We start from the raw sequence: 13,931 nt of genomic DNA on the forward strand, positions 1-13,931 counted from the left end.
TTGTATTTTTACATTTTAATAGGGAGAGAAGAAAAAGGACACTGGATGTTTTTCTTTTACCTATAAAAAAAAAAAGATTGTGTGCTCCTGGAGAAAGGTCAGACTGTGAAAATTAGCCACAGTCAAATGAATTCAAGTTAAAAGAAAAAAATCAGAGCCTGGGCAAATAAACCCAAGCTAAAAAGAAACAGCCCCTATTCGGTCTGAAAAGTATTTCAGACACATAGCCAATAACTTCAATCGTTCATTGGATGAAATAGAATACTCTTAATTAAGGAGGCTAATTTATGCCAGACTTTTATCCAAGAAATAGTCCTGATTGTATGTATCTTACACTTGGATAATTCTTTTAACTATACATAAGTGCCGTATGCATAAGAGAGGCTAGGTTTAAAGTGTTAGAAGACCTTATAGTAATAAGCCAACTAAGCCAGTTATAGATCATCGTAAAACAACGCATAAAAAGATGTTCCTGATTACCTTGCTTGGTGTTTTGGATGTTTTCCTGCCAGGGTTATAATCGCCTTCATTTTCAGAGCCAGATGCTTTCCTTTTCTTTGCTCCTCGGCCTTTACCTTAAAATGATACAAAGGGGTTTTTTCCTCCCAAGGTTAAAGTACAGTATAAAAAGATAAATGCCACAACATTACAGTTCACTTCTTCGGCATGCCCCAATCAGTACTGCAATCCTGGTCTCTAAATATAAATGATGTAGAAACTATTGGGCGGCATCATTTCAGTTTTGGGATTGACGGGACGAAAGAGTATTTCACAAATACATTTAAAACTAGTTGGAAGGTCCTGGTGACAAATTTTAATGACCAAACTCCTGATACACAAGAGAAAACATTTGCATTTTGAACATGTGGTCTTTGTGCCTAAAAAGAAAATGTCTTGTTGCTTTTTAACTTGTATGTGATGAAAACAAGTTTTAGTTTCTAATTTGTCCTAGACTAGTACCTTTAAAAATACAATATGCATTATTAGAAAATACATATTTTCTTATTAGCACAAATTATGTTTAAATGTGTAGTCCAGATTTTACTTATGCACTAGTAACGACCAATTGCAGATCCCATTTTAGGTAGCACAGTCTTAGAATAAGCCCCGAGTATTAATCATAATCTGTCAAATCCATGTTCCTTCTCAGACTTAAAAGCACCACATGCAGCTATTTTTTTTTTCCACCTAACTAACCTCTTATTCTCACTGGAGGAGAAAGGGGGAAAAGTCATATGCAAATGGTGACAAAATATTCTACATCCTACAATGATGCCAGTGAAAGAGAAAATGGAACTAAACTGCCATTCTAAATTTTAAAAATTCTTTAAGAGCTATGACGAACCAGATTGTACTAGTATGGATAGCCTAAACACTCTTGGGATGTCCTATTTTATCAAATGAATCAATGAAATGGCACTTCTGAATCTTTAACAGTTTCAAGCCAGGCATAACAGAAGTACCGATCTCCTCAATCACTGTTTCTTTTTTGCCCCTATTCTCCCTTGTTTCCATGTAGCTATCTCCTTATCCCAACCACCACTCTAAATACACTGATGGTAAATCTGTCAGTTGGGAGAAAAGGCTGAGCAGCTACCCTCAGAAAAAACCGTCTTACACATATTTTTTAAAAAGCACCTTTGAGGACTTTTCTAGATTCTGGAAGGAAATGAGGGTTCCAGGATGAAGAACTGGTTCCTAGATGAGCAAACAACAGCTCCAGTGTACAAGTCCCAGCTCCTGGGAATGGTCACTGTCCACTTGGCAAGGAGCCCTCATCTGCCTTCTCAATAACTACTCCCAGTGAGTCTGTGCAGGGGGTCTCTGAACCATTCTTAGGTATGTAAGTTGTTTACTTAACTTCCGAGTCGTAATTCCTTGATTCCTAAAACAAAGCACTAGACTTCCTCTGGACTCTAATTCAGCACTAATTCTTAAACATATTCCTTGTTGAGGAGTAAAGCAATTTAAAACAAAACAGTACAGTCTTTCTAAATTCAATGAGAAGAGACGAAATATTTCCTACATGACATCCATTAGAGGGTTAAACATAATCCTCACCTTTTGGGGGTGTGCTCTTCTTTGGAATGCCGAATTCTGAATCTGAGTCAGAGTTTATAGTCTCTACTTTCTTCTGTTTAGGGGTTCTCTTGGGCTTAGCAGTTGTATCTGAAGATGGTTTTCCTATTAAGCAAATTTCCATTTCATAAATCAATGTAATACACTTACCAGCGAACCATGCTCAAGCGAATCCTGTAACAATGGAATTTCTTACTGCTGATAGGAAATTGAGTAGCCTTACATAACAAAATGGTTTCTCTTCCCTTGGTGCCAGTATAAAGCCAAACAATTTCTCACAGATGACACCATGCTTTTTATTTAATTATGAATATGCCTTTTGCTATTTCGTGGGAGATTATTTTAAACAAAGGCCATTAATGTGAATTAAGCAGGAACTTTTAAAAAGCAGTAGTAAAAATATAGTCATGATAGAAAAGTAACATATTTGACATTAATTACAACTCAAGTATAACCACATGTTACGTTCTAACTTCTAAAATGTTTTAGAGGAAGGAAAAAACGTTTTTACAGGACCCCCAAATACCATGAATAGAAGCTGATTCACTTCAATTCAAAGTTGAAAAGTTGAAATCCAAACATGGCACTTTTATGTAGAAACAAATGTGAAAATGCCAGGTAAGACAATAGGCCCAAAAGCCTTTGTTTTATGAATTTTGCTTTTAAAATAGAATGTTTTTCTGCTTCATTTACCTTCTATGTGAAAACTGATAAATCAGACTTCACTTGTGTGATTAGTAAAAATTAAAAAACAAAAACCAGAACAGGCTAATTACATGGAAAATGTATTCCTGGGCCCAATCTGAGATGCTAGGGTAAAGGCCCCTCATTAGGACGGCAAGAGAGTCCACACTCATGGCCGTGGCAACCACAGGTTTTGTGGCTTTTCCCTGAATCCTTATGACTAAGTCCACCACAAGAGCCACGTGGCAGGCAGCTCCTAGCACCAGTATAGGCTTGACACAGCAGTGTGTTCTAGGAACCAGCTTTCTCCTTCATTAGAGTTTCCAGGCTTGAGTGTTAGGTGGCAGTTAAAGTTCCACCAAGCAAATGTAAGTCGATACCGGAGTACCATGAGCTGCTTCTGCTGTCAACGACTGGAGTTAGAGGTTAACTTGTATAATAATACATATAATTTGGAGCTAACAGAGATAATCTCACAGAGGATGGAGGAGGGGATGCATCCTCTCCTTGAAATGGGATTTTGTGGGAACTGTATTTTTGGAAGGCGGCTAGAGGAAGACTGAGGGCTTCAACTGTTTCACGCAAGCATCACCCATTCAACTGACACAGGCTAGTTCAACTGGTGAAGCAACCAGACGGGACAGGGGTTGTGGTATGCTAGCCTGTTAGTTAACACTCAACACTGACTCATTAGCTTAAATAGGAGTGAACAGCTCGATGAAGGAAACAGGTTGATACGTTCCAAGAAGTGACAGGGCTCCCAAGTTCTCGGGTGGTTATAAAGTGCTCACGTGAAGACAATTTTAAAAAAGATGCAGAAAGAAAAACTATAGGGCCTGTCTCAGTTTGAACTCCCCAGAAGCAGACCCCACCTGGCCCCAAAACAAAGACTCCAGTACAAGTACTTATCTGGGAGGTGAAAAAAAAGGGAGAACAGAACTGAGGCAGCGAAGCGACAGCAGCAGCCAGTAATGGGTACGGTACCAAGCCTGTCATCACCCTGAGGGCTCACCACGAGCAATCTCTGAGCCATGGGAAGCACACATCTCAGAGCCGGCTAACCAGAGAGGCAAGAGCACCAACGTATTTGCAAACCGGCTCTCTTCAATTACCGAGGAAGAGTGGCTGGAGTGGGGAAATACTAATATTCCAACATAGTAACAAGTCCTGAGGCAAAGAAATACAGGCACTGGCTGATGTGTACGGAAGAGGTGTTGTTCCCCTTCATCTAATATGTGCGTGTCTACAATGGAATCTGTTTTACATTTTTGAGGTACTGAAAAGATGGTCCATACTGTATGTTTATTTACTTGCTGTGTAAGGAGCACTTATCTTTTAAACACAAAGCACTAATACTGGCCTTCTTCAAAAACACCAAGAGTATGTCCCTTGGGACTAATAACAGATTCCTATGTCAAATCAACTTAGATTTATGGAGAATCTAAGGCTATGGGAAAGAAAGAAGTTACATGACTCAGAAAGAAAAAAAGAAGACCCCAGCAGAACTGAGCCATCATTCCAAATGGGGTGTGAAGACATGACCTACCTAGATAACACAATCAGGCTACTAGCCAGACAAAATTTTCATCTATTTTACAAGCTAACACCTATAGGAGAGCTTACTTAAAAAGCTATCTTTAGATATCAATACACAGGATTATTTTATAATTACAATAGTTTCACAATAAGGTCTTACATTTTAATTATTACTTCATACGGTTAGAAAACAAGAGGGATTCTCTTTATACACATTTATACTATTTTCTACTGAAATCCACGTGCCAATAGTTTCAAATTAAATTTCCTTTAATATCAACTACATATAGTCTGTAAGATGCTTAACAACATCAAATCTAAGTACATACCCTTTTTAGCAGCTACTGTTTTACTTGGAACTTTATCTGTTTGTTTCAGACCAAACGATGGTGAAAAAACAGAGGCAGAATCTTCTTCATTACTGTCAAATTTAGCTGAATCTAAAAATTATAAAGCTTTCTTTCAGTAAAGAGACTCTATAAGGACCACTTAACAGTTAAACTTTGATTCTTTTTACTGATGACTTCTCTTTAGCTAATTGATCTTATAAATTTCTATTTTGTGATCATATAATCCATAACATACAAACAGCTGAAAACAAAAAATATAACAATGTTATATTTCAAAAATGTTAACTCTGTTGTAAAACAATATAGAAATGTATAGAGTAATAAAATTCTTAATAGTCCCAAATGCTAATCATTTAAAACATAACTGATCAGCTCAAAAATACTGATTCATTTTAAACTGCAAGATCTCACTGTGATTATTTTACTATCTACACATCTAATGCTGTTAACCATTTCAGGAATATCAGTAATAATGTTCAATCTAAGAAAGTGGTAACTTCATCTTTTAAAAACCAATTTTAAGTCACTGAAGATCAATTTAAAAGGCAGTAGGCATGCTCTGGTTTCTCTTCAGATCACATCAATCTTTCGCCTTTTAAAAGTCAGTAGGCTTCAGTTTACTCTTCTACTCCATTTTGATTCAACAGTTCCCCTCTCCATCCCTCCCTCCTTCCCTTTGTCAAACCAAAACAGGGATTCGATATGTCTACTTAGATGTGGCAGTTTCACATAACAGTTTTGACATGCTCTCAAATATGCATATCTATCTATACACTTACAATATGTATCAGATCTATGTCTGTCTGCCTATATGTGTGTGTGTTTTAAAAATTCAAGACAGTTAAGTGTAACTAGATTGACCTTAAAAATTCCCCACATAAAAATATAGGAAATAGGGGCACCTGGGTGGCTCAGTCAGTTAAGTGTCTGACTTCAGCTCAGGTCATGATCCCGCAGTTTGTGAGTTTGAGCCCCATTATCGGGCTCTGTGCTGACAGCTCAGAGCCTGGAGCCTGCTTCACATTCTGTGTCTCCCTCTCTCTCTTTGCCCCTCCCCAACTCACACTCTGTCTCTCTCTCTCTCTCTCTCTCTCAAAAATAAACATTAAAAAAAAAATTGTTTTAATAGGAAATAATATACACCCTGATTAAGTTTGCTTCTTTCAGCTACTACAGTTTAGTACAAATCCGAGTATCAGTCCCCTTGTAGCTTAAAACAAAAAACTGTCACATATACATTCACATTGCCATGAAAATCAAATTTCATCTTCCAAGATTTCTTTATCTTTTTCTCTCATTAAAACACTACATGCACATCTATACACACATCTATCAACCTAACGAGTTCCGTAATGCCTATTTTGACCAATTAGTTGGTACTCATCTTAGAAAAAGTAAATAAACCTTATTACATTGAGGGAAATGTAAAAAGAAGGTAAGTTTTCCGCTCATAAAAAAAATCCATAGCAATAATACAGTAAGTAATTAATCAATGAAAAGATTAAAGGAGCATACCATCTTCTGACTTCTGAGAGTATGAAGGAAATGAGAAGAGATTCCCAAAATCTTGACCTTTTTTGTCATGTGAAGATTTTCTATTAGAAAGAAAAATTAATCACAATTTAAATATAGTTTCAACCTTGGTAAATTATATAATGTGCTGCAGGATTATAATTGCAGTTCTCTCATTGGTTTCTCTTTGTCAAAGACAGGGGAACCAAACTTTTTTTTCTGTCTCACATGCACAGGTGTGCACAGAAATACATTCAGAGACACCAGAAAAACCAATGATTTAACATAAGAGAATGGAAACTGAGCAAAGGTTAAAGTTATCCAAATTATCACTACATTAAATTTTATGATTAACAGAACTGTTCCAGAATTCAACATCAGTAAATTATGGCCAGAAACCTAAGGAGAAAGTCAGAATCTCTGTCAGAGTCCTCAATAATCCTATTTTTAACCCTAGACTGCCTATGATAAAACACTTCCTTTAAAATCTAAAACAGCTTACAAACTTCACATCTTACACATTAAAGTTCAATACTCTCCAGAGGCAAAAAAAAAAAAAAAAAAAATCAAAGCCAAAGCTAGGGAAGAAAATTAAATCCTCCGAGTTCTAAAGAATTAGTAACTTCTCTGAACCATGTTGTCAATGTCCCATAGGCCTGCAGCCTATTTTTCTAAAGTTTTACTGGAACACGGCTACACTTAGTCATTTACATACTGTTTCTGGCTGCTTTCTTGCTACAATGGCAACAACTGAGTAGTTGCAAAAGAGACCATATGGCTTGCAAAGCCTAAAATATTTGCTATAGAGCCCTTTGGGGGGGGGGGGGGGGGTGAACCTACCAATCCATGCTCTAAACTATAGACAACAGTTCTGTAAACAGCTGCAACATTACCCAGATTTTTTCCTTTGTGAGGAGGACCTTACCTCAAATGATAATAAATTCTTAGACACAGTTTACTAGGAGATCTTTAATAGATGCCTAAATAATGAATTGTACCATATAATGAATAGTACTTTATTACTTACTCTGGAGTAGCTTTTGATTTGCCAGGTGAAAATGTATATTCATCTTTATCTAGGCCATCTGAGGGAACAAATTCATCTTCCCCATCATTTGTTATGGGAGATGCTTTCACTTTCAATTCCTCTAAATCATTATTGTCCTCATCATCATCAGCATCATCATCCTCCTCTTCTGAGAAGTCAAACGTGTATTTAGGCCTTTCAGCTAAGAGGAGAAAAAAAACCAGGAATGTTAAATCCAGCTTTATTTACATGAAATATTACAAATAATGCATTTGAAGATATTCCAGCTATCTCTAAAAAGAACAAAAGGGGGGAAAAAAGACAAGCATTCACAGCAAAAACCAACAGCTTTGGCCTCAGTTATTTTGATAGCATCAAGGGTTAATCTTGTACTTCCCAGGAGGCTAATGCTGCATATGGCACAGGGGAGCACAAACTGATTAATAAGATTGTTAGGGTGCAATTTGTCATACTTAAATATTACTCAAAAATAGGAATATAAGCCATTGTAAAACGGACTACTAAGATTTCCCATTTCTGCAATTACAAAAGACAAATTTTACTCGTCTTAGAAAGGTGCCGAACTTTCTCTTAACCTCTTACATAAAAACTTCTATCTTCTATTCACAATAGTTTTACTACAAAATAACAGACCATAATTCTTCAGATGAATGAGAAATATAGAGATAATACCTCAACATATTACTAAACAATAATAAAAAAAGCATAAAAAGGTACCAAGTATGGGGAAAGGCACATTGGTATAATGCAAGTCTTATAATTTCTAGCATATACTATGGAATAAAATTTTTAAATAATTTGGATGCTGTGTCATTTTATACTTCATTTTAGGTGTACGAAAAAGACTAAATACAATTTTGAAGTATCTAATTTAATAGATTAATTTTCACATAAGTTAAGTTACTCTATTAAAAATTCACCTACATTGTACTACCTGTGTGCATTAGGAAAAGAATTCAATCACTGGCGATTAGAGCACCAAAGAATTTAAGGTCTGACATATATTTTTAAAAGTATCTCGCAGAAATAAAACAACCATAATAAGGTATCATTCATTTTAACTAAATTAGGACTTAATAAAATTTGAGAAGAATCTTTACAATAGGACACTCAATTTTTAAATATTTGAAGACTTCAAATTAATGAATATTCAGAAAGGATAAAATTGCATGCTTAACAGCCATACAAAATAACAAGATGATATCTTCATCCTAACTCTAGCACTGCAATTATATAAATTATGCTGTGTGCATGGAATCAGACTTCTAATCATGAAACTTCGTGATATATGGGGTAGAAAACAAAACAAAAACTACAAAGCACTTCTACTGATCACTGTTGATATTCTACCAAGAAACAGTTTTTACCAAACATCTTCAAACTATGGATGGATTAAAACCCAAACTTTCTAACAAAAACCAATAGACAACATGATTCACTTTAGAGCAATCTATGTCCAACTTTGCTAAAAACAACATTCTCTAAAGCAACATTTTTGTCTTCATGAACTGCAACTTCTGAAATACTAACAATTTAGTACTTTAATGACATTGACAGTACTAAATATACCAACTTCTAGGAGTAATACTAACTTGGGCAAACTAGAATATACAAGAAAATAAAAATAAAATATATCAAAGTACCAGCTGCTCTCCTAAGCAAAGAATCTCTGGGAATAACCACAGGCTCTGTTTCTTCCAAGTCACTTTCTGACTTGGATTCATCATCTGACCAAGGATTCCGTTTCTTCACTTTCTTTGCAGTGGATTTACCAGATGATGTAGGTGTTTTTCTCACCCTGGTACCTAAAAATGAAAGAATAAGGTATGTATCAATATTTATACAAATGTCATTACTAAAAATAAAACTCATAATGAAAGGTTAATTATAAAATAATGTTCATGAAAATTTAAGACATTAACATCAACTACTAGAGGAAAAAAAAAGCACGATAAAAAAAAAAATCTAGCTATACCCTGTACATATATATTTTTTCCCCCCCTCACAAAAATACTTTGTAGGTAGGGGCACCTGAGTGGCTCAGTTAAGCGGCAGACTCTTGATTTCAGCCCAGGTCATGATCTTGCAGTTCATGAGACTGAGCCCCACGTCAGGCTCTGCACTGACAGTTCACGGAGCCTGCTTCTGATTCTCTCTGTCCCTCTCTCTCTGCCCCTCCCCCACTCACACTTGCTCTCTCTCAAAATAAACAAAAAAATTTTTTCTTAAAAAAAAAAAACAACAAAAAAATCTTTGTAACAGTTCCTCACCAGGCTCCTTTTTCTCCCTTTTGGGTTTGGGACCTTTATTTACAGGAGCTGACGGGATCAATGCCTCTTCTCCTGTACCCTCTACTGGTGTTCCACCAAATTCTTCGTCAAATTCTACTTTCACTGCTGTGGTATCGAGATCACCCTATACATTAAACAAACAAATAACTAGGAGTAAAAATAAAAATTAACACCATACATTTCCAGCCAATAGATCACTTCTTCATATCAGATAAGTAAAAAAATAATGCAGAGGACATTGATCAGACCATCTTCTACTTTATTTACCTGCAGCAAATGATGTTGCTTACCACTCTACTATTCTGATACACTCTATGAGATAATAGCTACTTAAAAGTAACCATAAAAAAAATAAGATGGCAGCTTTTGATTATCAAAGGGGCTTTCAGACCAATAGCAAAATACACCAAAAAGTACCTGCAAAATAAGTTCCTATATTTCAGGTCTCTCGTACTAGAAAAAAATCACAGATTATTGAAGGAAGATAAGCAACACATGTCATGCACTGCTAGGTATTAGTCAAAGTCTCCCTACCCTAAGATTATTAAAAGACAGAGAAGGACACCAGGACAAGTCATCAGAATACAAATAACAAATATGGAGGGAGGTATAAAAGTAACCCAGGGGGAGAAGTGAGCAACTCTGCCCAAGGCAGGGTCAGAGATGACTTCATGGAGAAGGAGCCTTTCTGACTGGGTTTTGAAAGAATCATGTATGTTTGCCAAGTGAAGAGAAGGAAAGGAGGGAAAAGCATCCCAGGCAAAAGACACAGAGGCACGATCACCATATTATGTTTAGCAAATTTCAAACAGTCGGGTAGGATTCAAGGAAAGGGAAAAGGAAAGAGTAGGCACATGGAAACACAGGGAGGTATGCAGTTGCTATATGACTGGATACTAGAATCTGTGTGCAGTCAGTGGGGAGTCACTGAAAACTTTTGAGCATCTGTGCAATAGTCAGACTTATTTTTGGAAATATCACATTGGTAGTAAGAGACAAAACAGAGAAGAATGAAGTACAAAAATGTAGAAGTCATGATAACTAGAGACAGGAAGACTAATTAAGAGGAACACTTTACGTCAAAGAAAACTTCTGAAATTCTAAGCCAGTATCAATGGAGACCAAGAAAAGCGGGGCAGTGGGGGGAGGATTGTGGAACTGCTACACAGGCAGTCAGTAGGATTCAGCTACTGATTAGATGAGAAAGTCCCAGGTTTTTGGCTTGTTTGTGATGGGTGATAAGGCACAGAGGTGGAAGAGGTTTTAAAATCAGGATAATGGGCTCAGCTTCAGTTATGTGGAGTCTGAGGGGGCTTTGGGCAGTCAGGTAGCTGTGTTAACCTGGCACTCCTGAAAACATTGTAAGTTAGGGACAAAGATTCAAGAGTCATCAATGTGAGTGAAAAAAAAAAAAAAAGGTCTGGGCATAGATGAGGTTACTTGAGACTATGTAAGGTGAAGAGAAGAGTGCTAAGAACAAAACACCAACTAAAAAGGAGAGAGGCCATTTCCTAAGGAGGAACCTGTGTGTGCTAGGAAGCTAGGTAAGAGGCAAATAGTACACACATCAGTTTATCAGAACAGTAGAAGAGAGTGATCTCTCTGGTATCACAAAGTTCCTATGCTTTCAAATATTAGCTCGGTACACTCCATCTCTGAGGCTCATTTCTCAAGCTCTAACTAGACTAATGGACGTATCTATATATTCCCTAGGCTCTAAAATCAACCTGCCCAGAAAAATCTGCTTCTTTCAGACCATCATGCCTCCTGTTTCCTCAACTCTGAACAGCCTTCTCAATTTGACTAACTCTTGCCCAACAACCTTCTGGAGGGTAGCTTAAGTCCATACTTTTAAATCCTCAATAGAACCAATCAATGCCAATGACATGGGAGGTGCTTGATAATTTTTTAACTAAGGGTAATAACAAATAAATAGTAAAAGCTTACTTTGAAAACCAAATATTTTTCTGCTTAAGAGACTTCCTTAATTGGTCATGATGTAGAACTAAAGTTCATATTTTAAAGCTGATATGTTTTTGGTTGTTGTTCCAGGATTTTAATGTAGAATGCTGCTAAATAGACTATTTCTAGCTCTCATTTTAAAAACTCCATCAACCAAGTAGTTCTTTACATATATGTAGATCCTTGACTAATGTTTTCATTTTGTGGACGAACTGCTCTCATAGAACAAATGATTTCCTATCACAGTGAAATATATTAGAAACAAAACATGATTTAATAAGCGCACAGTAAAACTGAATCATATATATATATCATTAGGAAGATGGAGTCTACCAATGAGTTAAAACAAAAGAAATGTCATACCTTTTTCCTCTTCAGCAACTTTTTGCTGGCATCTGCCTTCATAGCAGTAATTTCAGGAACTATTCGTCTCCCATAAGGGGAAGGCATTGTCTCTTCCAACTGAAGTTTCTTCACCTTAGGTTTGCCAACTTTACCTTTTATTGCTTTCCCAGCCATTCCAGCCAGAATATCTTCTCGTTCTTGCGCCTCCACTTTCTGAAGTATAATTATAAAAAGGGTGGGTGCGAAACATCTCATTAGAAAAGACAATCAGTACTGCATAAGAAATTCAAACTACAGTAAAACCTTGGTTTGCGAGCGTAATTCATTCTGAAACGTGTTTGTAATCCAAAGCCCTTGTGTATCAAGGCAAATTTCAAGAATCATGGGCTCAGCTGGGATCATGTGGTGTTCGGGGTCACGCACCACTCGTATCACTTGTCTTGCAGATAAACAGGAAATCTTTGTAGCATAATAGCTTAATGGAAATAACATAAGCTTTGAAATCAGACAGACCTGGATTTCAATCTTAACACTTCATTTATTAGTTTAAACTAATACAAGAAATAAGTTATAATTTATAGAGCACCTATTAAGTTCCAGGCATTAAAACTCATGTAATCCCCATTTTATGAATGAGGAAGATTGGGACTCTACAAACATAACTGCTCTTAACCATAATGATATAATGCCTCCCTAAACAAGTTATTTAACCTCTCTAAACTTCAGGATCTTCATCTAAATAACCGTTTAATAAGCTCTTTCATTTGGGGTTGTGACAGGAGTCAATCTGAGGATTACACAGAACACAGTGCCAATACACAAGATATTCAATTAATGGCGTAAGATTTTAAATGATACAGAGAGACATGAAATTTAAGTCTAAATCTTTTTAGATGTAAAAAGTTACCATATCCAGAAAAAAATAAGTTGTCTGGATCTATTTTGCTAATTATCAAGTAATAAAATAAGGTGACGAATTAAAAGAGTAATAAAAAAAGGTGGGGGAGAGGAGGGAAGAGTAGTGTTATTCACTGGGACTATTCTGAGTGATGATATTTCAACAATCAGGAAATTTATAGGCATAGCCACAAAAAGTTTTCTATGTCTCAAGAATCAGTGATCAAACTTAAAGCAGTATTAGACTATCATTAATATTAATCAGAAACAATGTCTTTTTAACATATGCCTGTTTCATGTACCAGCAGAAAAAGGCTCTAATTTTTAAAAATCTAATTCATTAATCTAAGTCATATTATGACACTTGAAAGATGATTAAGGAAACCCAGAACAACAGCACTAAAAAATGCCAGAAATTCTATAAGGCTACCACCCTCATTTGTAAGAGTACTAATTCTGATTTAGGTCATGAAAATAAAACTAAAACATGTGGACAAAAATCAATGAAACAACTAAAAGTAAAAAATGTACTATCATACAAGTAATGACAAATAATAATTGACCTTGTGCTACTCAAAATCAGATGATCATATTGCTAACCTTAATTTAACTCTAATATTTTAAGTGAGTTAGTTGCTTCACAACAAATTGGGCAATTTTAGAAAAAGTTTACATTTTCTATCTTTCTCTACGTTTTTTTTTTAAAAATTAGAATTCTACCTGGAGAAAACTAAGTTATAAAAACTATGTTAAAATTTCTCTGTTATAAACCTAAAGTCACTATCATTCTACTTTGTAAAAGTTAACATACTTAAACTGAATCAATAAGCTATTTTGAAGTTAAGAAAATTTAACAGAAAGTGTTAGTATTCAATTTATTCTAAATTTAACTTCATATAGGTTTTTACACTCATCTATACCAAATATGACTTTTCTTTATAACTTCGTAGAGCTGGAAACTTAATCCTAATGCACCTTATAAACACATTAACCTTTACAGACTTAAAAGAAACTGAAATAATTAAAGAACTTTCATTCTTATTTCAAAAACATTACTTTTCCAAATATAGTTTAATGGAGACTTAACCTACATCCAGTTCCTCAACAAATGCTGCTAAATCTTCTTTCCAAAGATCTGAAGGAGATTTTCTTTTAAGATCATTGACCTCTCGCCCCTATAATAAAAAAGTAGTAAAATTTAAACATTCAGTAATTTAATAAAGTATA

At 35.6% G+C, this 13,931-nt stretch overlaps 1 protein-coding gene across 2 annotated transcripts in view; it reads right to left on the bottom strand.

Moving 5' to 3' along the window:
- TOP2B (DNA topoisomerase II beta) overlaps positions 1–13,931 on the bottom strand; it is a 64,341-nt gene that overhangs the window by 934 nt on the left and 49,476 nt on the right. For both annotated transcript variants that reach the window (XM_042956679.1, XM_042956678.1), the window contains exons 27-35: positions 13,796–13,879; positions 11,826–12,020; positions 9,480–9,624; positions 8,853–9,014; positions 7,189–7,390; positions 6,165–6,244; positions 4,629–4,739; positions 2,062–2,184; positions 481–575 (exon numbers count right to left, since the gene is read on the bottom strand). In XM_042956679.1, the coding sequence (XP_042812613.1) occupies positions 481–575; positions 2,062–2,184; positions 4,629–4,739; positions 6,165–6,244; positions 7,189–7,390; positions 8,853–9,014; positions 9,480–9,624; positions 11,826–12,020; positions 13,796–13,879 (1,197 nt within the window). The remainder of the gene's footprint in view (positions 1–480; positions 576–2,061; positions 2,185–4,628; positions 4,740–6,164; positions 6,245–7,188; positions 7,391–8,852; positions 9,015–9,479; positions 9,625–11,825; positions 12,021–13,795; positions 13,880–13,931) is intronic.

Source organism: Panthera tigris, chromosome C2 (genome assembly GCF_018350195.1).
Source record: "Panthera tigris isolate Pti1 chromosome C2, P.tigris_Pti1_mat1.1, whole genome shotgun sequence".
In the NCBI taxonomy this organism is placed as follows: Eukaryota; Metazoa; Chordata; class Mammalia; order Carnivora; family Felidae; genus Panthera; species Panthera tigris.